We start from the raw sequence: 26,943 nt of genomic DNA on the forward strand, positions 1-26,943 counted from the left end.
ATTGCAGCTGTTACAGACACTAACTGCGGAAAGCTCTCTCCCACAACCACAATACAATTAACCACGTTATGTTTTCACAAATACAATATGGAATAAGTTATTTTGCCAATGTATGTAGCGAATGAACCGGCTGAACGTACGGGGAATTTTAACGGTCAGCCGCCGGCCGGGAAAACCTCTCGCCCCAGCCGGCTTCCGGGGATTGAGGGTCCGCATCGGTTGACAGCAGACGTCGCTCTTGTGGCTCGGGGGGAAAAGGGCGAACTAACACATCATCGCCGACATCCACCTCTCGATTTCAGACATTTCCGATATGTCAAGAAAGCTACAGCGGACGGAGATCTGCGCCGACTGCAGTGCGCCAGGTAGATAATCAAAACACACGGGAAATGGTTACCCGGCTGTATCGGCACAATACTTCAAGAGAGCGACACGTAAGGGCGAAAGTGGCCGAGGCTGGGCGCCTTTTCTGCGGCTGGGTAGAGCAGGAAAACGGCCAGTGCTTCGAAGCGTCGCTGAGGCCTCACATATTGAGCGAAAATAGGCGTGTTTTTAACGCGAGATGTCGTTAGCTTATGGAAGCTAACCATTGTTGAGTCCTGCAAGATTGACTTGTATGTTTATTTGACAAGGTCGTATGCGAGGACACAGTAAGCGCATGTTGTGCTGTGGATGATGTTCACGGATATCGCTTTTGATCCGAGGAGGTTTGTTTTGATTTTGTGGTCTTAAACATATTAGCATATAGCTGAGCTAGTAAACTGGTGAATTTCACCGTTTGTGCTACCATAACATGCTCGCACTCATCGTAAATGTAAAAGTTGTTCATTCTGCCGTCTGATGAGTCTATTTGGAATTTAGAGCACTTGATTGAAGTGTTAACTTGTCAATCGCTTCATGGCTGTAGTGCTAGTTGAGCTAACGCAGTAGCCAAGCTCGCTAGCTAACTTTGGCTAAATGACAAGTTTCTCCATAGATGTTATGTCCGTTTATGAGCCAACTGTTAATTATGTGTAACAGTAATTTTCAGATATATATATATATATATATATATATATATATATATATATATATATATATATATATATATATATATATATATATATATATATGTATGTTTAGATTTTGATTTACGACACGTCTTGAAATTTAGTTTCGTATATTGCGCGTAACTCGTACGCAAAGGACAATATTTGCGTTCTTTGCCTTTATCCGTTATGTCTGGAAGAACAGTGAGAAGAAAAACAAACAGCTACATTTATTTGCATTTCACTCTGGTTTTAAGACTGCTCAGTCCTCTCGTTTAGTTCAGACTCCGGTTCATAATTATGTGTGTTGCTTGCATTCATTCATGTATATGTACATGTACATGCACATATAACTGCAGCTCTTTCCTTGCCGATGCCTTTGATTACAGTGCGTGTGAATTCAAAGCTGTCAAAACGGTTTTATGGCCCTACTGCTGAATGCATGCTAGCTACACTTTGATATATGTATATATATATATATATATATATATATATATATATATATATATATATATATATATGTGTATATATATATATATATATATATATATATATATATATATATATGTGTATATATATATATATATATATATATATATATATATATATATATATGTATATGTATATATGTACAAGATAGGAAATGTATTTTTATTTTTTAAGCACTTGTTTCTTTTTAAGAGTTTTTCTTTTCGTCTAACTAGTCGTACAGTTTTAATTGCAGTAAATCTTTGAATGAAAATCACTTTGAGCCTACCTATTCTTAACGCTGCTCAAACAATTTCATTTTGCGCTGTTTGTAACCTGAAACTGTCAATATTACAACAATTGAAAAACACTTGTGGGTCATAAATATTAAACATTCACACAACAAAAGAATGATATTAACTGAGTGTACTGACATGATTATGTACAGTATTCTTAAAACACTGTACACAATAGTTAACTGTATGCCGTTTAAAACCTAAAAATCGCACATTATGTTTGCGAGTTTCAGGGCCATCACAAATTGAGTATCCTGCCTACTCTGGAACCTCCAAAGTCTTACGTGGTCATTTCTGTGATAGTGGTCAATCGCTGATAAGAGAATTGCCTTTTAAGTTATGTTAAGTCATATTTTTTTTTCCCAGAGACAAAGGTTATCATAAAATTATCATCATGGAACCTTTTGCAACAATAGAGGAAATGTATTAAGCGGCATTTTAACATTGTCCAGATTATGTAACGAAACACTCACTTTTGCTTGATAAAAGTATTTGGATGCGCGAGGGGGGCCTACTTCACAAATTGTAGGAAAAAAAAATCCAAGTAGCTTCCCTAAGCAACATCAAAACAGTATTGTTGTATACACACACGCACACAATCCTTTGATATTTTGATTTTGGTAATAGAAATAAGGTCAAGTGAGGTAAGATTACGGCTTACAATCATGCATTAAGGCAGCTTTGATGTCCAAATGGAAAACATTCAAGACTCTCTCAAAAAATGTGGTGGTCAAAATACAATTAGATGGTCTTCTAGATGTTTTAGAATTTAATTTGGAAGTCTGACTCTGATTATATATAATTGTATTGTAATTTACAGGAGCGAACAAGGTATGAAGTATGTGTATCTTGGATTAAAAAAATAAAATCATTATTATTGACCCGCGTGACACACACAACCAACATTTTGCTATATGATTATGTTCTGTATTTTGTAGTATGCTTGGATGTGAATTAAATGATAGCTTTAGCCTGTGTGTGTGTGCATAACATTTACCACTATAGGTTCAATCATAAATCTGTGACTTTCTGGCATTTGGGCTACAGTTCTAAACTATGCTACTCAAACCCATTTTATTTCTACTCTTGCTCCAGGTACTTAGAGAATTTAATCAAATGATGCACTATTTTAGTCCCATTAATACCTTGAGCCCTGGCTTTTTTATCCCAGCTTGAACGTGACATAATATAGTCCACATCGTGGATGTGTGCATGCCGGCATGTTTCGACATTGTTTCCTGTTAACAGTTGTGTTCACACGGCGTGGCTGAAGTATAAACATGACCCATATTGCATGACTGCTCTGCCAGAATCTCTAGTGTTGTATTTTATTCTTACCAAGTCGTTTTCTCTGCCCTGATTTTAAATGTGATTGGTAGACTACAGTGTGTTGTAACTAGTGGTGGAAGAAAATGACATTGGCTAATGAATAAAAAAAACAAAATAACCTCACCACTAGTAGAATGGATGGCCGGCTTGTAGTCATTCATGCGCGTTCCTGTCTCCAAGCTCCGATTTGTAATAATTAAAACATTTGTGTAGGTTTTTGTTGTTGTGTGCTTTAAAACGACCTTATTTGGGGATCCAGGGGAGGTGGACATTTGTTGCCAAAATTTGTTTGGCCACTTCTGTGTTTACCGCACTGACATTTGTTGCTGATGGCCGCATTAAGTGAATGGGAATGACGTCAACAAAAGGTCCATGGGTAACCACGAAAGTGACCTTCTGGCCATTGCAAGTATGGTTTTAAAAACATACTAGTTATAGTTTTGAGGCAGAAATTTTTGTGTTGACCAATATTTTTTTCCCCCAGCCCCAAAAATGCATGTTTTCAAGAAATGATATTTTCAACATTTTACACAGATGGGGTATTAACAAATAAGGTCTTCATGATGATTTCCAACTTCGGTTATGCACATGTTGATGCGCTTTGCAAATTTATGTGAACTCAATGCCTTGTCTAAGCATTGCCATCAATTTTCCATTTTTCCAGACTTTTGGGACACCCTGTAGTACTGCTGCTACTGCACCTTCTACAGGTGCTGTTTTGTGTGCATCCCATCACAATTGGTGTCTCCTTTGGGTGGGTGCTGGACAGATTACAATTTACTACCTTTGTAATATTGATCTGAATTTACATTTAAATGTCATGTTATTCTGTTATTCTCAACATAATCAGTTTTGGAATGCTGTCCACCTTTTTATTTGTTGACGTTTAGCATACATTGTTTTCATTGAAAATGATGGGAATTATCTGTTCCAGTGTCTAACTGACACTTACATAAACCTCAAACAACAAACAGAAACTGGAAACAAGAGTACTGGCAGTTAACTTTCTCCGTTTGAACTTTCTTCATAGTTATAAACATGTGTTATGCAGGTGTAGAAAGATTCTTCTGTGGTCGCATCACAGCAAATGCTGCAAAGAGTACATGCCGTACTCACTTTGTCACTGGTCTGCCCACTTCCCAGCGGTGATCTGTGATTCTGTGACCACCCTGGCCAACTATCGCCTCTCCTGTGCAGAATTTAAAAGGAATGAGAGGAGCCACTTGCATTGGCCGAGAAGCTAGTCAGCTTTTTTTTACATTCACCTCCCAAATTGTCCTATTGTAGGAGGAAGTAAAGATCAGATCAGATCTACACATTCCACTATGTTGTTTATCCCTCTCACCCGAGGTCATCATTGATGGAACACAGCTCACCTGCGACCAAAGTGAGGATAAGCGATTGCACATAATAGATGGATGGATGGATGCACATTTGATGGCCGCTTGTAAAGAAGGACTTAAAGCTTGTTAAACCATTTTTAGTGTGAAAGGTGCCATTGTCACATAAAACATGTTTACAAAGCCCATTAAGCCATACTTATGTTGTTTTTCAGACCCGGGCTGGACCAGTATTAACCGAGGGGTGCTGATCTGCGACGAATGCTGTTCAGTCCACCGCAGTTTAGGCCGCCATATTTCCATAGTTAAACACCTGAGGCATAGTGGATGGCCGCCGGCATTAATGCAGGTGAGCATGGATGACTTTCGCAGAATAATAATAATAAATGAATATGCCTCTCAGAGTTGGCCGCTATCGCCTGTGATCACACGTAATATTGGATAGTAATTTGCAAAAATATCAGATATGGGGATTGGCCAATAGTATCGATTTGTGAAAAAAAAATATGAAAATGACCAAATTTGGATATTGGAGATTTCTACTCAATAGTGGTATAGTATGTAAATATAATTTCAAAATTAGTCCTACAACATTAAAAATAAATTGCTTACAAATAATTTCTAATTATTTAAAATGTTAAAGTGTTGGGTTAATTTCATACAAGATAGATATAACCTTATAATGTCGAGAAAGGTAATATTTCAAAACATTAACTTATTCACTTAGCCATTTTCACTGAAGCCTCTTCGCTCCTGGCTGTTTTACTGGATTTTGACTGATGTTATGAGGCCCACAGAATATTGTGTTTGTGTTCTATTGCTACAAAAACATGGAAAAAAAGAAGGAAAGAAAGATTAGTCTTTTCTTTCATCAGGGAAAAAGTATATTTCTATCTGTTTCTGTTTTGCAGCAATTAGCATTAGAATATAGCTAAGTTTCATCATTATTCACAAATCTGCTTAGAATTGTGGTAAACAGCTTGTTTTCATCATGGCCCTGGTTGATCTATTATACTCTGCTGCCACCTGCTGGCCGTTTTTGTAATTACTACCATTTTTTTTCACCCGTCATCTGCAGTTGAGAGACTGCATCAAATCTTTCTATATGCTCTAGCATTAAAAAAAAATAAAATAAAACAAATAAATAAATATATATAAATACGTGTTTGGCACACTTAATACATTTAAAATACAACGTATTTATACGTTTTTGGGAACAAATGAGTTAAATGTCTACAAAGTTTTGAGTGATTGCTTGAATGTAATATGCAAAGCAAAATAAGTTGGTGTACATTCATGCACATGTGGCAAAGACACGCTGTAATTTAGATTTACAACCCAGGCTTAATTTTAGTCTTGTCACCCGGATATACAGGTCAACTGAAAAGTCGAACGCTATCACTTCAAAAATATGACCTTTACAGTAATCACTACTTTCCTATTAGCCAGGTCTTTGACACCATCTTTTTGCTTTACAGAACATTGACATCAAAAGCACAAATGTGTGAATGGGTAAGATTTTCTGCAAATAGCTGAGGATAGATTAGACACTATGGGAAAAGTGAACTGCAAATTGGCAGTGGTTCATACTCTTATTTGTTGCTTTTCAGTTGCTCCCAACATTTCGGAAGTGTCATGGTGGTTAGTAAGGTGGTGAAGGTGGAATCTACTCTGATGAACTGCCCTGCTTGTGTATTTGTTCAGATGGTTCAAACGTTGGCCGGCAATGGGGCCAACTCCATATGGGAACACAGCCTACTGGATCCTGCTCAGGTACAGAGCGGTCGAAGGAAACCCAACCCACAGGACAAAGTCCAGTAAGCATAGTCATTCACTACTTGAAATATTACTGTAATGTAATCCCATAAGATGTTCACTCAATAATTTTCACTTTCGAAAAAAGTCATTAAAAAAACTCGCTCTGCTTTCTCAGTAAATATTGTCTTGTAATTTTGTATCATCATGATCATCACTCAATGCCATTGAGGTCTACATTATTGTGCAATTGCCTACTCAACAGCCCCACAAAGTCTGAGTTCATCAGAGCCAAATACCAGATGCTGGCCTTTGTGCACAAGCTACCCTGTCGCGATGATGACGGCGTGACTACCAAGGACCTCAGCAAGGTGAGTGCACAACCGAGGACCCTGGAGTCAGCGTCTTACCTTAATCCTAAAAATTGGACTCATCCCTATTATGGGTGGTCCCTCATCTAAAACCTATACAGTAGACTAGTGCACACATGCAAACTGGCCTATTAAGCCCCCATGGCACAATGTAAATTGAATGACAAAGCAGGATGCAATAATGACCTGTGTTGCAGTGGAGCTTCACTGGGCCAATAAGAAGGATGTGCCTGTTTCTATCTCAGCCTCATTGCTTAATCGCCCCCTTCTGTGCCCTGGATTTCTCCGCCTTTCATTGTTTTCCTATCAGCAACTTCACTCAAGTGTGCGAACAGGAAGTTTAGAGACGTGTCTTCGGCTGCTGTCCCTCGGCGCTCAGGCCAACTTCTTCCATCCAGTATGCAAATAACACACGGGACTTGCTAAGCTGACTGACATTCGACTTGTCTTGACGCCCTTTATTTCTCCCTGACCTACTCAGGAGAAGGGCACTACGCCTCTCCATGTGGCAGCCAAGGCAGGGCAGATTTTACAAGCTGAACTACTAGTGGTTTATGGCGCTGACCCCGGAGCACCTGACATCAATGGACGCACACCAATGGATTATGCCAGGTATCCGGTATAATGTCTACTTAAGCATTATGTATTCCAGATGTAATTGGGTTCTGTTGTGTGTTTTAGGCAGGCGGGTCACGTAGAGTTAGCAGAGCGACTGGTTGAATGTCAGTATGAGTTGACGGACAGGCTGGCCTTCTACCTGTGTGGACGTCGCCCAGGTAAACCATTGAAGGAATGGTTAGTTGCTGTACTAAAGTGACGAGTGATTGTATATTAAAGTGATAGTTCGGGATTTTTGACGTGGATCTGTATGGCATCGATTCGTCACCTACAGTGGTGTGCAATCAGCACTGACCTAACACTGACAGCGTCCTGTGACCCAAGATCTGGTTCGGTTTTGGTCGAGACGAAAGTAGTGCGGCAAGTTGGCTGGGGTCACGTAAATAAAGGCACACTACCTTTGTCTCGACCAAAACCGGTCCAGATCTCGGGTCACAGGACGCTCTCAGCGATAAGTCAGTGATGGTTGCACACCAATGTAGGTGACGAATCGATGCCACACAGATTCATGTAAAAAAATCCTCAACTATCACTTTAAATGATGTTTTTTCCCTTCAGATCACAAGAATGGCCATTATATCATCCCTCAAATGGCAGACAGGTATGGATCATAATCTTGATATTTTATTCTCTATGCCCATTTATGAATTGGGATCAATTCAGTTTAATGCAGTTTAGTACGGTGACCAGAGGGTGGCACCACAGTATATTTTAACTCACCTGTATAAGTGTATGAAGTCAATGCTTTTGACACTCCAGATAAAAATTAAATGCTGTGTTTTTAAATCTTTCATTTTTATCAACAGGAGGTTTGAATTATTGGCCCAAAAGTGCTGCCAATGAATACTAAGGAATTTACAACCACATTTACATGTAAATTATACAGCTCAAACATATTACAAAATCATTTTGTTACCAAAAAGAACTTAATTGTAGGACTTTCATCTCACTTGACTGGATCTGGTGAATGGTACCTGTGGATGTCAACATTGTAAGACGGTTCTCCACCCTTCTTTCTGTCTATTTCTTTCTTTTGCTCACCCGTTTTCTGTTCTCTCCATTTTGCTTCGCTCGGTGGAGCCAGAGCTCGTCCTAAGTGCCCGACACAGAGGTATCTTAACTTTCTTGTTCCTCTTTTCTCCCCAAAATTTCTCTTCATTTTTAAACACTACTTCCGCTACTCTGTCTGTATGTTTCCTTGTTGTACAAAGAGCTCTCAAAGTGGGAAGAAAATCATTCAGAGGACTTACTGTATCACTAGCAAAAGAAGCAGTAGATTAACTAGGGTTAATTAAGAAAGTAGCAAGGCAACAGCTTGGCAACTTTTTGCTGCCCAGCTGTAGCTTTCACCACCCCAGTTTCATCCTCCCTCGGAGACGGTAAATCCATCCAAATCCAAACGTACTTGCTATCTCTGTCTCCCCACTTCCTTATCGCTTACTCATCTCTATCGCCATGTTGTCCAACATGTTGTCCACCATGTTCAGCACCTTCTCCTACTGTTTGTCTACTCAGCTGTGTATTAGCAGTGCTGTTCATTATGCTGTTGTTATCTGTTTGTTTTTTTTCTTTTTAGTCTGGACCTCTCAGAACTGGCCAAGGCAGCCAAGAAGAAGCTCCAAGCGGTGAGTTCACTTGAATTGCAACATTCGTAATTGCATTACAATTAGAGATGGGCGATTAATTGGGTTCAACTAATATATTGAGTTTGTTTGGATGGTTTTTTTTCCATCTTTTTTTTTCTAGTACCTACTGTAGTTCAAAGTGCAGCTTCGCCTAGGTTTCAATAACTGCTAATACTTGCTGTCACCGTTAATGAGCTCCTTTTTTGTTTTAAATACTGGCTGTCACCTGTAATGAGTGCTTTTTTTTTTTTTTTTTTTTTTTTTTTTTTTTTTTTTTTTTGAGAGAGAGAGAGAGAGAGAGAGAGAGAGAGAGAGGATGTCTAAGCAGGACATTTATGATTGGGTGCTGGAAGAGTTGACTGAACGAGCCACCTCTGAGTTAATTTCCTGTAACTTTTATTTTTGAAGTAGGGAGCAAGGTGAAAGAGATTGCAAAGGCTAATGTCTTTATGATCTGATTAATATGTATTGTTCTAAAAAAAATATATATATATTAAAAGAAAAAAAGTTGCAATGTGTACTAGTTAGCCCCAAGGACAACAGGAGTAGCTCATGGGTCTTTGTTCTATATTTTGTTTACAAAAATAAAATGAATTAGAGAATGATCAGTAGAAAAAAATGCTGTTTATATTTAACCAAACATTAAAAAAAAGGAAACTTTAGAGCTGTAATTTTAAAACGACACTATTTTTGCCCTTAGTTATCATACCGTCAGAATCCAATATGGCCCCATGCATATTCACTCTATAGGCCGCACACTACATCAAATGGTCTGCATGGCTGTCGTCCCAAAAGGAAGCTTCTTTTTCTTCTGATGCACAACAAAAGCCTGCAAACAGTTGACTTAAGACATGCAGGCTAAAAATATGGATTACTGGAACCATGTCCTGTAGTCTCTGATGAGACCAAGATAAACTTGGCTGGCTCAAATGGTGTCAAGCCTGTGTTTAATACATTTACGTATGATGAAAATATATATTTGTCTGCTTGCCTGACAGCTTAATAATCGTCTGTTTGAGGAGCTTGCGATGGATGTCTATGATGAAGTGGATCGCAGAGAAAATGATGCAGGTGAGTCATGTCCCTGTTTGTTGGAGAAATAAAATCACTTTGATTTTTACCTTATTAAGTAACAGTTTGAATTTAAGATGGTACAAAGCGATTGATTTAAAAAAAAAAAAAAAGCAAAGACACCCAGAAAAAAATGGGTTTGTAGACATGATAATGAGAAACTAAGCTCGGAGTGAACTTCACAAAGGGAAAAAATGTTTTTGGAGTGAGGGAGGAGAGGCGGAGAGGGAGGAGGAAAGACCTCACCAATCTCAAGTCTCTCCTCTCTGCACTTCTTTTTCTCTCTCTCTCTTGAGAAGTAGCAGTCAAATTTGCTCTTTTACTATTGCACCGGAGGTAAGTGGCAAGGACGCATACACACATGCATATAGGACAAGGACTGAGAACACAATTGTGCATGTTGCAAAATCTATTTTTGCAGTACATAGCTGTGTTTGAGGAATTGGCTGTCTGCAATACCTACAAGACCTTGTTACTTAACCACACACATTTATTTTTGGCCCTCATCCTTGCGTCTCCAGTGTGGCTTACTACACAGAACCACAGTACTCTGGTTACGGAGCGAAGCGCTGTGCCTTTCTTACCAGTCAACCCTGAGTACTCTGCCACGCGTAATCAGGTAAACCAACTCATGCATATTTAACTTGAACAAGTTTTTTTCTTAAACTTAAGCATAGGCTCATATTTGTTTGTGAATCTGCACCGTAATGATTGCATGTGTGTTTGTGTGTGTTCCAAATGTTCAGTATGACAGTATTTTTCCACAGCACGTGGTCATTTACCACAGTCGTCTCACTGGCAGTGAACCATGAGCTTTCAGATGGATTTTTATGCTTTAGTTGAACCTTTAAACATCCTATTTGCTTATATGTTCTGTTTTTTCTCTCTCTCCCACCCCTCAGGGCCGTCAGAAACTTGCACGTTTTAATGCTCGGGAGTTTGCTACTCTCATCATTGATATCTTAAGTGATGCCAAAAGAAGACAGCAGGGGAAAGGTCTCAGCAGTCCATCTGGTGAGAAAGCGATGGGAGGGTTACACAGCAAGAACTTAGGCCATACTTTGTTTTGAGTATTTTAGGATTGTGACTATATAGTGCAATACACATCAAATTGAACGAGCCGCTGAGTTGCTGGAATTCATCTTACCGTTGACAGTTTGAGCAGTTAGTGAAATCTTGACTTTTTAAGGGCCCAGTCTGCCGGTTTCACTCAGGAAAATACCATTTTTAAATACAGGATGTACACACTTTAACTTTCTCTCAGTCTACACATCTGTGTTTATGTTAATTTTTGGTGGTGATTTCGTCCTAAACCCCCACCCCCCCCAGCCTGTATTTTGGCATTTTGTGTTTGTTTTGTAAACAGCGTGACGTTTCTGTGGAAAGACAGTGTTTAAACCCCTCCAGCCAATCGCAGAGCGGGGGGTGGCGTGTCGCAAACGGCGCCGGGCGAATTTGTCAGCTGCGTGACGTCACTCCCGCGGCAATTTGAAAGCACGGACGGATTTTAAACATTTTTTTTTACTCACTCATTCACACATGTAAGCTTCAGTGAGTGAGTGAGTGAGTGAGTAAAGAAAATAAATAAATAAATAATCCGTGCTTGCTTTAAAATTGCCACGGAAGTGACGTCACGCAGCCGACAAATTCGCCCAGCCCCGTTTGCGACACGCCACCCCCCGCTCTGCGATTGGATGGAGGGGTGTAAACACTGTCTTTCCACAGAAACGTCCCACTGTTTACAAAAGAGACACAAAATGACAAAATACAGGCTGGGGAGGTGGGGGTTTAGGACAAAATCACCACCAGACATTAAGAGAATCCCAGATCTGTAAATTGAGAAGTAGCTTGTTTGTTTAAATCCTGTATTTAAAAAGTGCATTTTCCTGAGTGAAACCGGCAGACTGGGCCTTTGAAACCACTGTGAACTGTCAAACTGATAGTTGGCCCATGACGGTTCTGGACTGCTGGCAGGCCTGTCTCGTACTTGTAGACTTTCACTATGAAGCCAGGCTGTTGTAACACATGCAAGCATGTGGCTTGGCCTTGGCTTGCTTAAATAAGTAGGGCTGACCCTGAAAAAGACATTGTTTGGATGGCAGCATTGTCGCGCCAAATCCTGTATGAATAGTTCAGCATTAATGGTACCTTCACAGATGTGCAGGTTAGCCATTAGCCATGCCATTACTTGCGTATCATCATTCACAGGCTGCTGTTGGCTTTTGTGCTTTGCACTGGTAACAATCCGGTTGGCCATTTTTTCAAGGCAAATTCCAAATGAGAACATATTTGCAAAAAAAAAAAGAACATTCATCAGTTTGAAGATTAAATATTGAAATTAATTATTTTTTCTAAATTACAGTTTGTTAAATATTAAATATTGTCTTTGTAGTGTATTTAATTGTTTATAGGTTGAATAGGATTCACTCATTATATTTTTTATTTATTTTATTTTTTTAACTTTTACACATTTTTACAACATCCCAACTTCATCGGAATTTGCGGTTCATAATCATCACTGTTGGAGCGGAAAGCTGGTCAATGTAATATTTTTTTTCACAATTCTGTACTACTGGTCAGTTCCCAAGTAGGTTGTTTATGTTTACAAATTACTGACCAATCTAAAGTGGTGAAAATGATCTGCGCTCTTATATGTTAATGGGTCAACAAACTTTTTTTTTTTTTTTCCCCTTGAACAATTAAGAGTTTGGAAATATAAGGATTTCGCTCCACGCCAATGATATGTTAAATCAAACAGTCAATGTGTACATTTCAAACTTTATCTACAAATACATGCCATAGTGTCAATAGATGTGTTCTGTCTTCTAACTCAACATACTAAGGAGAGTGAGAAAAACCACCCGGTGAGCAAAACAATAATATTGTTAAATGTCTCTTAGTGCAACAATTATATTATTAATTGAATAATGTTTAGTACTGTCGTATCACGATACCTGCTGCACCAGGTTGCACAAACGTGACCATGTGGTATTTTATCTTATTGAGAAAAAAAACATTTGTTCACACACAGTCTACATTTGAAATGATCTTCCACAAGAGATGACAAGTCATGATGTTGTACTCTACACATTGATGTCATATGATGTACATTTTCCCCTCCAGATCCATTAGACCTTGGATTTGATGATGACCAGCATGACTATGATAGTGTAGCTTCTGATGAAGATACAGATAGCGAGCTGACCACCCAAAATAACAACAACACACAACGCAACAACCGTGCAAAGGTACCGCACTTCAACAAAAATGAATTTCTGACTTAAATATTAAGAATAAGCCTTCATGACTGCTTGTCTCAGCATGCTACACAGGGAGGGGCCTCTGTTAGCGCTGCCACATAGCTCCTGAGTGACATCACCAGCCACATTTGGGGTCCTGTCAGAGAGGCATTGTTCATACAAAGAGAGAGGAAGGGGAAAAACTGAGTGGCACTGGCATAGAGCAGAAATGCAGTAGTAATAAAAAAAATGTGAAAAATAGAGCTCCAGGCTGCCTCTAAATGGTGTCATTTTACTAGTAAATTTTGAGATGGTGCAAGTAAAATTTTCACCTACCTGCGCCTATGGAACCAGTAAATTTGCAGATAAAAAAAAAATCGTTATTATTTTTTGTTTCTAACAATTCAGCCCATTTATCAATAATGTAGTAAAAATGGGTGGAGTGAATGTTTACTTCTTCCCTACTTCGTCCCACATTTCATATAAGGATGATTTCAAATGATACTGTATTCAGTAAAAAGAGTTTACTTAGCTGCTAAGTTTATATGTTTGAGCTCATAGTGGCTATTCATCAATGATGTTTGAAAGATATTTTCCTTGGTCCACTTTCTGGGAGTGCTATCGAACTGCATGTTCGAAGGTCACAGGAAGTGGGGGTGGATGTTCATTGAGAGCGAGAACCAAAGCTCTTCTGTGTGTGGATGTTTTTGGATCAGCTGCAGTTCTGGTCTTAGGGCAGCTGTACAGCTTTTCCCTCTTCACACTGCTAAACTCCGTTCTTATTAAAGACCATGTAAAGTGAATTTAGAGAGATGTTCCTGAATTAATTGCACACGTTTGAAGATAATTACTGGAAATCATGTCCAAAGATGTAGTGCAATATTGTGGAGATTTAGCGTTGAACTGTTATTTAATATTTTGGTTGGCAGAAGTTGTTGGCATGGCTAAAATGGGGCTTAGTGATACACTTGGAACTCGGCATGAATTGCCCCTTTGCCATAATATAAAAATGTCATTTTGGCAATTTACATTTACACTATTTAGTTTGTCAAATTTAGAAGATATTTATTTTCAATTTACATGGCATTTAAGCTCCAAAGTTACCCCCATGTTTGCACTTATCTTAAAAAAAAAGAAGAAAAAAAAAGAAGAAGAAACGTGAAGATCCACATTGGCTTTCTTTCTTTCCACCCGTCAAACAGAGCATGGACTCATCTGATTTGTCCGATGGGCCCATCACTCTACAGGAGTACCTGGAGGTCAAGAAAGCCCTGGCCTCCTCGGAAGCGAAGGTGCAGCAACTGATGAAGGTCAACAACAACCTCAGTGAGGAACTCAGGCGGCTTCAGAAGGAGGTAGGAAATGTAAAGAGACTGTGAATGTACATCACATTTCACAACATACGGTTAAGGACATTAAATATTTTATTAGGGTACATTGTGACAGTGGGCATATATAAAAAAAGAGAAGTCCATATGATATAAATAATTGAAAAGGAGACTGACACATTAAAACAGGGTATTATTAATTCTCAGAGGAGGGCAGGGTGAAGTCTTTTAGTTGTTTTTAATTTTCTCTTTTCATCTGAGGCTACATATTCATAGTACCTATTTATTAACTTAATTATTAGCTGTACTTTGTCTGCAATTGTCCAGTCTAACTCATCTAGTTAAGAGTAGTGTCGCTCGGTGTATTGCAAGCTTTGTTGTACAAGTGAAACAGTTGTTTGCATTTTCATGATTTCTTCATTTAGCAATATCTTGTTTAATTTTCAAGTTGGCAGCACTTCTTCCTCCCAGCAAGAATTTTCTCGCTTTCCTGGTTCAAATTTCTGGAGCTGGCATGTCCTCCCTGTGTTTGTGTTGGTTTACGTAGGTACTCCAGCTTCCTTCCGCAGGTTAATTGTTAATTTGAGATTCCAAATAGCCCATAGTTATTAACGTCAGTGGGAATTGTTGTCTGTTTACATGTGCCTTGTGGTCAAAGGAATGAATGAAGGTTTTGAAGTGGTGTTTGTTAACATTAACATTGATTCTTGAGACAGTCAAAATATTGTTAATGCCTCTGGGTATGATGCAGTGTTAATCAAGATAAACATGAATATTTTTGCAAAGCAAGCAGAAACAATAGATTATATGCAATATGTATTTCTAATCATGCCATAATGTAAATCTCTTAGAATTTTTTGTATACGAATTAGGAATCATTTGAGTTGTGTAGGTGGACCTAAGTAGCTGACAACTAGGGCTGGGCAATTATGGAAAAATTAATAATCACTTATTTTTTAATGATATTGAAATTGCAATAAATACAATTTATTCATTGATTTCAAAACTCAATATTTACTCAACTAAAAAAAAAAAAACAAAAAAAAAAAAACTTAAAATTATCAACAATCCATGCACACTGAACACTTTATTCTTGATCACTACAAAATGACTGTAAATATCATGTGAAATTCAAGCCTCTTGCGTTTTCATTCTGCTGCATCAATACCTTTTGTTACATTGCATCCTTGGACACATTCTCCCTTGTCTTTAAGTCACATGTTAAATGCTATTATTTTTTTAATTCTATTTTTATGTTGGCAAGTCTTGAACTTACTGGGCTAACATGGAATCCACCGGTCTCATATTTTGTGCCATATCATGAAAATGTGACAATAAAAATACTCAAATCCTTGAAAAACTCAACTCGAAAATGTAACTTGAAAAAACAACCAGAAAGTACATTAGTAACAACGTAAAATATGAATATGCTAAAATAATAGCAATTTAAAAATAAAAACACAAATAACCTGTGACTGTTCCTGCTTTGCACATGTTGGCCTCTTGGGACTGTGTGATGCCACTCATGCATGGATTATATACTTAGAATAAGATGAGTAGAATAAGAAAGTTGCACTTGAGCTCTATTAATGTAACTCATTTGTCACAGATTAGGAAGAAAATGTGTCTGAGCATTGTTATATTACCTGTGTAGATGTGTTCCCACAGCGTTTGTGTTAATATTTATTTGAAGGAATATTACTTCCGGAGGTCAATGATAATTTCAATAACACATTGGCAAGATCCAATGTGTGTAATAGTTTTTGTTGTTGTGTTTTTTACAGTAAACTCCAACTGGGGTGTCATTTAACGGCTTAATATCATGCTCGGGGAGGGCAAAATACATGTCACGCAACATGGTGCATTCAGGGTATTTTCACAACGTTTGGAATTTGCAAACACACCGCAAAGCCAAAATCGTGATTAATTTCCCATTTGATATTTAATGGTGACATCCACTTCAAGTGAATTTAACTGAATATACTTTTGTTTTTTGGAGACCTTCATCCCTCCCCAACGCCTGGTGCCTGTCCTGTCATGTAACGTGCCATTATCACACATCCGTCCCTCCCCTCTACTGATATCAGTTAATCTGTACCTGTGCTTATGACTGTTTGTCTTGACGATTCAGTTGATGCCGCACCCCCCCTCCTTGCCTTCAACCTCCCCATTTACCTCCTCTGATCCCTCCCTCCTGTTATGTAGATCACACGGATGCAGACAGAGAACAGCGCGTTGCGGGGTGGCCAGCACGCTGGGGGGCCAGTGGGCCATGGGGTCGGGGGTCCGGGTGGAGGAGGAGGTACCTGCTGGCTGGGTGGCGGGACGCGAGGAGTGATTGGTGGGGGTCTGCCAGTATCGGGGAAAGGAGTTGATCACTCCGGGCTGACGGCGCCCTCATCAGCTACTTCCCAGTCCCATCCCCATCGGAGAGACCGCCAGGCCTTCTCCATGTATGAGCCCGGGGCTGCCCCCAACCCCACGGCCCACGGCCCCCCAGCACTGGACTCCCTGGCAGCCCGCCTGCAGCCCCTCAACACACCCAGCGTAAGTTAGAACTCTCCCTTCCTTCTGGAGGCCCTAATTGGCTCTCCTTGGCCTGATTGGTGGATGATAGTCGAATGCTATCTCGCCATTTCTCTTTGAATCATTCTCTTTCTGCACTTCCGCTTCTCATCTTTCTCTTTCAGAGGCTCACCATTGTGTGATCTCCCATTCAGCTATCGAGCTGCAGAACCAAAGTGCCGAATTAAATGAACCCTGTAATGTGCCTTGTAGTCATTTGATGGGGAAATTGCAATACGTGCTATCTGAATGAGAAAGATGGGAAATAAGAAATGTGTCTGTCTGGTGCGTAGTAATACCTTCCTCTCCTGCACACTTTTGCATTCACATTTTCATCCCCCCTCTCCTAAATAGCTTTTGATAACAGCTGCTTAACAGTTCAGTCGAAAAACACACACTTGCCACAACGTTATGACCATTTGCAAGAGCAGTATCAGATGTTATGCCTTTACAAAACAAATATGTTCGTTTTTGTGATGGTAGTTTGCAACGGTATAGAACTGAACTGCATCATACTCGGAGCTGTTTCTAATATTTTGCTTTCTGCAAATTAGTTAAATGAGAAAATAAAACACGAATGCAGTGGTTCTTAACCTTGTTAACTTGGAGGTACTGAGCCCCACCAGTTTCCAATGTGCGTTCATCGAACCCTTCTATAATGAAAAGTAAATTGATTTGCTTTTTTGCACTAAATTCAAGAGTAGAGTGTTTACTAGTGAGCAAAATGAACAGGGAGATAGACTTTTCATGGAATGTGGCTCTCTTCACCTTGAATTCAGAAAGCTTAAGGAAGGCTTCCTTTCATTTTGCTTAATAGCTAGTTGTGCTAAACTAGAATTGCTCAACTTGGCATTGCAAATCGTGCAGTCAGGACGCTGACTCCCATCACTCAACTGAGCGTTATATTTATAGAGCACTTTAAAACAACCAGTGCTACTTTTTTTTCCAGATAGAAAGCACGGGCAGCAGATGCAATGTAAACAGTAGAGGCCCCAGAACTGAACTCTGTGGAACACCGTACACTCTTAAAAAGAGAATTGTTGAACCAATTTAAGATTAAACAGAGAATTTTTGACCAACTTATTAAAATTGCTTTAAGTGGTAACACACGATTGAATTAAATTAATCCAAAGAAGAAAAAAAATCCAAAGTGAATTGATTAAATTTAATGGCCTCGAAATTAATTAAACTCGAGTTTAATGAACTCAACATTCATTAAACTTAAGTTAATCCAAAGTGGATATATTAAGTTTAATGAACTCAAAATTAATTAAAATTGAGTTTAATGAACTTAAAATGAATTAAACTTAAGTTAATCCAAAGTGAATATATTAAGTTTAATAAACTCAAAATTAATTGAACTTAATTTTAACGAATTTTAAATTAATTGAACTTAAGTTAATCTAAAATGAGTATATTAAGTTTCATGAACTCAAAATTAATTAAACTTTATATATTCACTTTGGATTAACTTATTCAATTGTGTGTTACCACTTGCAGCAATTATATATTAAGTTGGTCATCAGTTCTCTTTTTAGAACGTACGTCTCCTTCTACATGTGAATTCACATTGCACATATTTGTCCGACCACACAAATCATTTGAGTCAGGTGTGTCTTGACCTCCGCCAAACACCTGAGACCGCGTCACCAAACCTCTGAGGTTTGAGCGAACACAGGTTAAGAAGCACAACACCAATTAAAAACATCTTTAAATTGCCAGTGAGACTTTTCTGACAGGGATAATTGAACATCTTTGTGAAGGCAGGATATCTGAAACAGCTGTTTTTGTTGTTGTTGTTTTTTTTGTTTTTTTAATGATTATTATGTTATGCGAGTAGTTGTGGTCAGTCACCTGCAGCCATTTTCTAGAGCTGATCCGTCAGATCATCCAGCATCAAATCAATGATCACCATATCGTCATATCTCTCTTCAAGAGACTTACCTTGTTTGTCTTTCTGTCTGCCTCCTCACCTGTCTGTCTCATGCTCACTGCAGTGCAGCCATGCATCCTCCGGATGTAAGCATTCTGTCCGTCATTGTTTCATTTGCCATTCATCTTCACACTGTGCTTGCCCTCTGCTTATGATCATGTGCACTGGGGAACATCAGTGTCGTGTAGTCTGTTTTAGACAGAATGTAACTTGACAGTCTCCACATTCTCAAGTGCTTGATAGTTAGAGTTGCCGTTAGAAGGGCGACTGTGTTGACGAAAGCAAGCAAACCGGCTCTTGCTGACGCTTCATCTTTTTTTCTGCTTTGTCTCAAAACCAACCCCTCCCCCCCATCAATACCGATTTCCTTCCCTCTCTACTAATCTTCTCCCCGTTATTTTGTCCATTGCTGTCATCCCATCCCTCTCTTCCTATATCCATCCCTATGCTCCCCTTTGTTCACAGGTACGGAAGGGTAGCATGGGTGGTTTAACTTCATATGGAGGCCAACATTTGTCTGGATCTTCAGAGATGGGTCGATACATGGTGAGTCCTTCAAGGACGCTGGTCAAGAAGGATGATGGGATAGAAGTTCAATTCCTTTCACTTTCATCATAATTTTTCACCACTGTCTTACCTGCTTGCATTTCCTCTATTATTGAGTTGCGGCATTTTCATTTTTGGTTGGTCACCTTGAAACTAACACGCAAAAAAAATACTACATAATGGTTTCCGAATTGAGAATAGGTGCGTTTCCATTACCCTTTTTCGCAAAAATAAAAGCGGTATTGTACTATTTCGATAAAGTGCAATTTCGAATTGTCGGTGTTTCCATTGAAGAGAGTTTCGCTTCTGAGGCGCAATTCTCAGAATGTCCCGTCTCGCGAGACCTCGCTGTTCTGTAGAAGGTGCTCATGATGTTTACGGTAGACGGACGCCCGGTGTAGTTATATTACTTAAAAAAAAAAAAAAAACACACTCACCGGGCGGTTTCGGGCATTTAGTGTTGGTGTTGTTGTGTATGTCCCTCGGGAGTCGGCAAGCAGTTCTGACACGAAAGCGAGTGGCACCGTACTTCCTACTTCCTGTAATCCTGAAATGTTGTTGTTCCCATACCGAAGCTGGGTAAAAGGCGGGTTACAAATTGTTAAAAGTTTCTGATGTTTTCTGCTAAATTAACCAGACATGGCAGGACAGGATTTTAAGCTCTCCTCTCCTTCAACTTTTCGAAGGAGTCTCGCTCGATTACACCTCTCTCTCTTTTATGCTCATGACGTGCAGTAGCTGATACAAATCACTTCAGCATGTAAAACAAAAATACAAAACCGAAATTGATCATTCTCAAAACAAATAGTATTTGCAAGTTTAATAAAAAAAACAAAAAAATACACATAAACAACGTGTTACAGTCCTTTCCTCCGTGACCGGGCGGGTGTCACATGAATACTAAGCGCAAAAAGTGTTTCCAATTACACTTTTGCGAAATACTTCTTTTGCGATACGTCTCAAAAACCACCTCATGACAGCGCAAAAACTTTTTTGCGATATTTGAGTGTTTTTTGTTTGTTTGTTTTTCCCGCAAATCCGGTGTTTCCGTTACCAGTTTACTTTTGCAAAACATGCATTTGCGTAAAACTGAGGGTAATGGAAACGCACCTAATGACTCCTAAATTCCAATGATGGTAGAGCAGCACTTTATTTCCCAGAATAACTTGATTTATCCAAGTCTTTAAAATGGCTTCCGAAACTTTTTGGATATTTAACTCATTCATTCCCAGCCATTTTCACTGAAGCAACCCCCTTCACTCCCGGATGTTTTACTGGATTTTGAATGATTTGGCTAGGCCCACAGAATATTGTTATATTGCTATAAGAACATGAAATCTACCAAAAGGAAGATTAGAGTCTCTTCTTCCATCAGGGAGAAAAAAAAAGTATATTTGCATCGGTTTCCGTTTTGCAGCAATTTGCATTAGAATATAGCTAAGTTTCATCATTATTCACAAACCTGTTCAAATCACTGGGGAAAAGAGCTTGTTGCAACATGGCCCTGGTTGATCTCTTATACTCTGTTGCCACCTGCTGAGCAGTTTCTGTAATAACTATTATTGCCTTAAGCGACCTCTTCAGGTCAGAGGATGCATCAAAGCCTTCTGTATGCTCTAGCATTTAAAAACAAAAAAACTTCAAACAATGTATAAACACATTTTTGGGACCCTGGCAATATTTAAAATAGAAAGTTTTTATACATTTTTGGGAGCAAATTAGTTAATTTGGAACACAAGCAAGAGTGGAGTGAAATACACTGACAATAAATGCACTCATTCTCATCTTCCTGCCATATGATGAGATGTAGTTTTTCTGACTTGCATTGAATTCAATCTCACTTCCTCGAATTCAAATTCAATTCACCGTCCTATGAGCTGAAGTCGATTCAGATTCAAATTCATCCATTGATTTGAAGTGAATTCTGAAATGGCGCCTACAGTACTGTAATAGTATGTGTAAATATACCACAAACTAACCACCACAAAGTAAACCTGTCTTGTAACATAGACCTTAAAATTAAATGTATTGTAGATTATTTTATTTGGAAAAAACATAAATCTCAACTGGGAGACTATCATCTTTGTATGGCATCAACTTCCATAATGAATTATTACTAAGTCAGAGTTTTGGCACCATCTTGTGGCATCAATGAGTATGAAAACAATGGGAATCAAGAATGTGTATGAAGATATTGAGTTTACTGTAGTAATTTTCTATTCTCTCCCAGAAAGTTAATAAAAAGCTTTTTGTCATTCGAAATCCTTATCCTATAATACAGGGGTGTCCATACTACGGCCCGGGGGCCATTTGCGTCCATTTTTTAGTGGACTCAGTTCAAATAAAATAAAAACAAAAATGTTTGCAGATGGTCAAAGTAAGAAGGGAGGGTATTGAAAAACAGGTGCTATTAAAGGTTATTTTAGTCAACTAAAACTAACGAAAAAACTAAAATAAAAAAAACAAACAATTTCGTTAACGAAATAAAACAAAAACGAAGATGCTTTTTTTTTTTTTTTTTTTTTAAGAAAACTAACAAACTACATTTTAGGTTTACAAAACTAACTAAAATAAAACTAATTATTGCAAAAATGTCCTTCGTTTCAGTCTTTGGTAATTAATTTAATGCATGAGCCTTTGGGGATGATTTTAAATGTGACTTTTAGTAGATTTATTTTGATATAAACTGGAATAATGACGTCGCGCCCTTGGTGTTTTTTAAATGTTGCGCACGAGTAATACACATAAAAAAAAACTAAAACTAATACTGAAACTAACTAAACTAAAACTAAGCATTTATTAAAGAAGTAAAACTAATAAAAAACTAACAGAACCACCCTGAAAAATAATTAAAACTAACTAAATTTAAAAAAACAAAACTCAAAAAAAATTAAAAACTAAAATGAAAAATTCCAAAACTATAATAACCCGACTGCCATATTACAAATAAATTGGTTTATATACTGTAGCAATTTTCTAAATATGCAAAAGCACAAATAAATTATTTGTACAATTTTTAGCACTAAACACAATTTCTCTTCAGAACATTATGTCGCCCTTGCGTCCTTCTGATTTTCTGTATGTGGCCCTCAAATGGAAACGTTTGGACACCCCTGCTATAATGTATATGTGATATAGAAAATGGGATTTGAACTACTAACCTTTATTTGATTGCATTTATTTTTCAGGAAGCCACCACATTGTAGATTACCGAGCACTTCTTATTTCTTCACCAATTTGATACATTACATTTAATTCCCTTGTTGGAACAGTGTGAATGTTCCAAGAAGCTGCATCTGCAATCAATACTGGTGTGCAGTATCGATCCCCATTGACTCAAGTGTTAAGAGTCCACAGTTCAATGCGTTGAATGACAATGACGCCCAGGGGGGTTGTGTGTCCCTCCCCAGATTTCCAAATCGGATAAGCACGGCAGCGGTACCGACAGCGACTACGACAACACGCAAACATACGACCCCTCGATAAGGTCAGAATGACTGCACGTCACCGTGCACAGAAAATGAGAAAACAAATGGATGGTGTTGATGAGCGTGTATTTTTGCTCTTTTCAGCATGGGCCGCAGCAGCGAGGAGGAGGGGCGCGGGGAGGCGGAGGAGGGAGGCGGTTGTGAAATGGGCGATCCAGACCCCACCTTGCCATGCACGGAGGACGTCATACTTAAGACTGAGCAGGTGACCAAGAACATCCAGGAGCTTCTCAGGGCAGCTCAGGAGTTCAAACATGACAGGTGAGATGCCAACGCGCAACAAATATTTCAATATTATAAGAATATCATAATATATCAATGTTACGGATTACTTGATAATAAGATGTGCTGCTTTAATAATTGTATAGTAATATTTCTCTAACACTAGTTAAAAAAAAATGGTGGCCCTCCAGGCCTATAAAGCACTGGGTGAAACCATACTTTTATATTCTAAATTTATTCAACACATATTTTGCTTTAATTGGATTTAGACATTAAAATCTGCTTATTCTCCTCAGCTTTGTACCATGTTCGGAGAAGATTCACTCTGCTGTCACTGAGATGGCCTCACTCTTCCCAAAAGTAAGTCACAACACACTCTTTTCATTTTGGCTTTCTTATTTGCATTTTTTATGGGGGGTGGGAATTACAGAATAATGAGTAATAACATGACTGTGTTTTAGAAATGCATAGCACAATTATAAAGATTATTTTAATAACATTCATTGGAGGAGTAGTGTAGAAAAAGTTTTTTTAAAATACAGTGTTCCCTCATTTATCGCGGGTTCATCTTTCACGGCCTCGCTGTTTCACGGATTTTTTACAGTGTGCTTTTTGGTTTAGTTTTTTCTGTGTTTGCGCGGCCATATCTCTCGAACCCTACGTCCGACCGGGGACATATATGGATTCGTCTCGACGAGACCTTTCCAACGATGTTTGTCCCGTCGCTCAACGACATTGCATTCCGGAGATAGAAAATATATACTGTGCTGTATAATAAGTACATAAAAAAAAAAAAAAACACAGTAATGGAAAAAAAATACTGTAAAAGGAAAAAAAATAAATGATGAATGAAAAAGCATTCATAATAAACTAAAATCATACCAAAATGAAAAAACATAATAAATGAAAAAATATATATATTCTGTGCTGTATACTGTAATAACTAAATAAAAAAAATACATACTTTTAATGGAAAAAATAAATGTAAATGTAAAAATCATACCAAACGAAAAAATATAATAAACTTAAAAATATAATTACCCGTAACAGGATTTATTTATTTATTTTTAATTAACAGTGGATTTCCATTATTGCGGGTAGTTTTTGGAACGTAACACCCCGATAAACAAGGGAACACTGTACTTAATAAGTTTATGTTGTATTTACTAATTAAAAGCAGTGTATATATATAAAATAATGTCCAATAAAGATGATTATGTATGAATCTTTCTATTGGTCTCACAATTTTCACCATCCTCCACTCAATTAAAATTTGGTTGTCCTCACGCCTCTTCGTCTAGCGGCCAGCCTTGGACGCGGTCCACTGTTCGCTCCGCCTGCTGGCCTCCAGCGCCTCGCGCCTACAGGTGGAGTGCCGCAAAGCGGCGCCCTCGGACCCGGGCGCTCCCGCGGTGGACTATCAGCTCCTCACTCAGCAGGTCATCCAGTGCGCCTATGACATCGCCAAGGCCGCCAAGCAGCTGGTCACCATCACCACTCGCGAGAAGAAGCAGTGACGAGATGCTGAGAGAAGAGGGGAGCGGAGGAGGGGATGGGGACTGGGCCCGTGGGTAAAGAGCAATGGGGGTGGAGGTCCAATGTGATCACATTGTTTGGGAGGGGAAAGAGAAGTTTGGACTATGCATGGGAAGGAATCAGATGGACGTGAATGAGCACAGAGGGAGCAAGTGGAGGGCTGAACGCGCCGTGTAAGATAAAAAGGTTTTACGTGCGACGATGGTGCTGATGTGTGTGATGTGAAAGCGCATCCTGACACGTTGCCACTTAATTTATTCCCCCGCTGTCGTTCCTCATCCCACCTTCAGCTCAGATCACCTTGGACCAACAGCCCAGTTTGCTCCAGCCTGTTGTGGAGGTCCATCATGGCATGTTACCTTTGTTTGGGATGATCTCAAAAAGACTTTCAAAAACACTTAACACTGGAATAATTGTGATGTATTGTTTTGCTTTTTTTGTATTGATATTTTTTACTGATTTGTTCTGTTTGTCATGGTCTCACTTATGATTCTCATTTAGTGGCGCAGGGAGACATTGTTCAACCTCTAACTGGGATTTAGCTTAACCTGTGAACGGATTTCTCCAGCACTCTTTTGGAGTAGAGAGACTCATCGGTCGAGGGGTTTCAGGCACCAAAGCATTTGGATTGAACGGTCAAACCAAAAACCCCTTGGTCTTCTTGTCTTATGACAGGACCTGGATCACAATGTTTTAATGAAACCTCAACTGTCTCTTAATGTTTTGTTTTGTTTTCCTCAATTAGCCTCATTTTATTGCTCCAGTGAAATCATCTCAGCATTAACCAGTGTCGAATGTTGCAGTTCAGCAATCCGGAATACCATCACAAGATGTTTTGCTAATATGTTATTGATTTAGTTTTCTGAGTATTTTAGCTGCCTGGTGAGCACAATCAAACCATTTTTCTTAATGCCACGTCACGGTCTGCTGAGTCAGCCCACCGAACTAAACAGTCTCTGAGAGGGGAGCTGGCATTGGTTGGCTTCATACAGGCGACCGAGCTGGTTGAGCTGTGCCAATGAGTTCAGAATCAAACAAGCCTGCTGGTTTCTCATCCTCAAAACCGTCGTTCGGCAAACATTTGTCCCTTCCAGCACTTTGAAGAAATCAGCACTTCAAATCGGTAGTTTGATTTGCTCATGTCTGTGTCGCATGCCTCCGAGGGCTGATTGTTTGCCACGCCCTAAAAAGACTCTTGCAATGTATCATTGCTTGATATTGAATGCCTTTGCACATGATCATGTCCTGTTTGACTGGCTGCAACAACGGAAATACTTCCATCGACAAAGCTTTTCCCATCAGTCAAGTTTTAGACTAGAGCCATACATCCATATATATATGAACATATATATTTTCATGCTATATTTTACATTAAGCTACATGTTAGGGATGTGTCTGTGAAATATTTATGTCTATTTGTTGACCCAAGTGGGCTTTAGGCTGTGAGAGCTATTCACCAAGCATCCAGTTCAGTTTGGCCTTCGAGTATGAAGAAGACGGATCGGGCAGGGCAATTTCTTTTCCCAAACACCAGCGGGATGAAGGCGTGTAAGGTTGTAGTTTAAGTGCATTAGGTGCTCGATGTAAGGGCTGCCATATGTGAGGTGTGTGGAACAGGAAAAGGTCTGAACTTAAGCATGCTTGGGCTCAGCACTACAAGTCATCTCAGAATGGCGAGAGAGGTTCCAAATTAAAAAAAAAAAAAAAAAATGCACATGGCACCTCTCAGTCATCTCGTTTAGTGGACACCCAGTAGAGTGTCTCGTGTGAATGTTAACTGCTTTAGTCTCATTGTGCCCAGCACGGGTTTTATTCTCCATCTGCATCTTAGCATCTAAACATCCCCGTGGTCATCATCGGCTGGACCAAGCCTTCCATCAGCCAGTGATTTATTTGATCTCGAACCACTGGCCATCACACTGTGGCCTGTTACGTTGCTGTCCTTGTGCATCACCCCACGGGCATATGTTTTGGGAGATGGGTGACGGGAGCGTCATCTTTTAACAGAAAACACTAAAAACTGTATAAATGTAGAGACGAGAGAACAATGACTTAAAAAAGGTCAGTCGTTAATGGAAACTCATAAGCTGTACATTTGAAATAAAATAATAAAACAAGTTAATTGTCCATGGTTTGGTTGGTTTCTTTTCAAGTATAGATGTGAGCCTCAAAATTGAACTTTTTA

The 26,943-nt window shown here is 39.0% G+C and overlaps 1 protein-coding gene across 4 annotated transcripts; it reads left to right on the top strand.

Annotated features, from left to right (window-relative positions):
- Window positions 1-26,885, top strand: git1 (G protein-coupled receptor kinase interacting ArfGAP 1). 4 transcript variants are annotated; one of them, XM_077540795.1, is made up of 21 exons: window positions 1-365; window positions 4,677-4,810; window positions 6,166-6,278; window positions 6,482-6,587; window positions 6,898-6,984; window positions 7,069-7,199; window positions 7,269-7,363; window positions 7,764-7,806; window positions 8,290-8,316; window positions 8,782-8,830; window positions 9,829-9,901; window positions 10,423-10,520; window positions 10,804-10,915; window positions 13,025-13,149; window positions 14,343-14,495; window positions 16,674-17,015; window positions 19,432-19,512; window positions 22,923-22,999; window positions 23,085-23,261; window positions 23,519-23,582; window positions 24,524-26,885. In XM_077540795.1, exons 1-21 carry the CDS (start codon window positions 314-316, stop codon window positions 24,737-24,739), a joined length of 2,355 nt encoding a protein of 784 aa, XP_077396921.1. In that variant the 5' UTR covers window positions 1-313; the 3' UTR covers window positions 24,740-26,885. The 4 variants fall into 4 exon arrangements, with proteins under 4 accessions (XP_077396921.1, XP_077396925.1, XP_077396922.1 ...); XM_077540797.1 differs by lacking the exon at window positions 1-365 and adding an exon at window positions 450-707; XM_077540799.1 differs by lacking the exon at window positions 16,674-17,015.
- Window positions 26,886-26,943: the final 58 nt, after the last annotated feature.

Source organism: Festucalex cinctus, chromosome 13 (genome assembly GCF_051991245.1).
Source record: "Festucalex cinctus isolate MCC-2025b chromosome 13, RoL_Fcin_1.0, whole genome shotgun sequence".
Classification (NCBI taxonomy): domain Eukaryota; kingdom Metazoa; phylum Chordata; class Actinopteri; order Syngnathiformes; family Syngnathidae; genus Festucalex; species Festucalex cinctus.

Coding starts and splice junctions, on each gene's coding strand:
- git1 (XM_077540795.1), top strand. CDS start 314: ATGTCAAGAAAGCTACAGCGGACGGAGATCTGCGCCGACTGCAGTGCG. Junction 7,200..7,268: donor ACACCAATGGATTATGCCAG/GTATCCGGTATA, acceptor TGTGTGTTTTAG/GCAGGCGGGTCACGTAGAGT. Junction 10,916..13,024: donor AGGTCTCAGCAGTCCATCTG/GTGAGAAAGCGA, acceptor TTTCCCCTCCAG/ATCCATTAGACCTTGGATTT.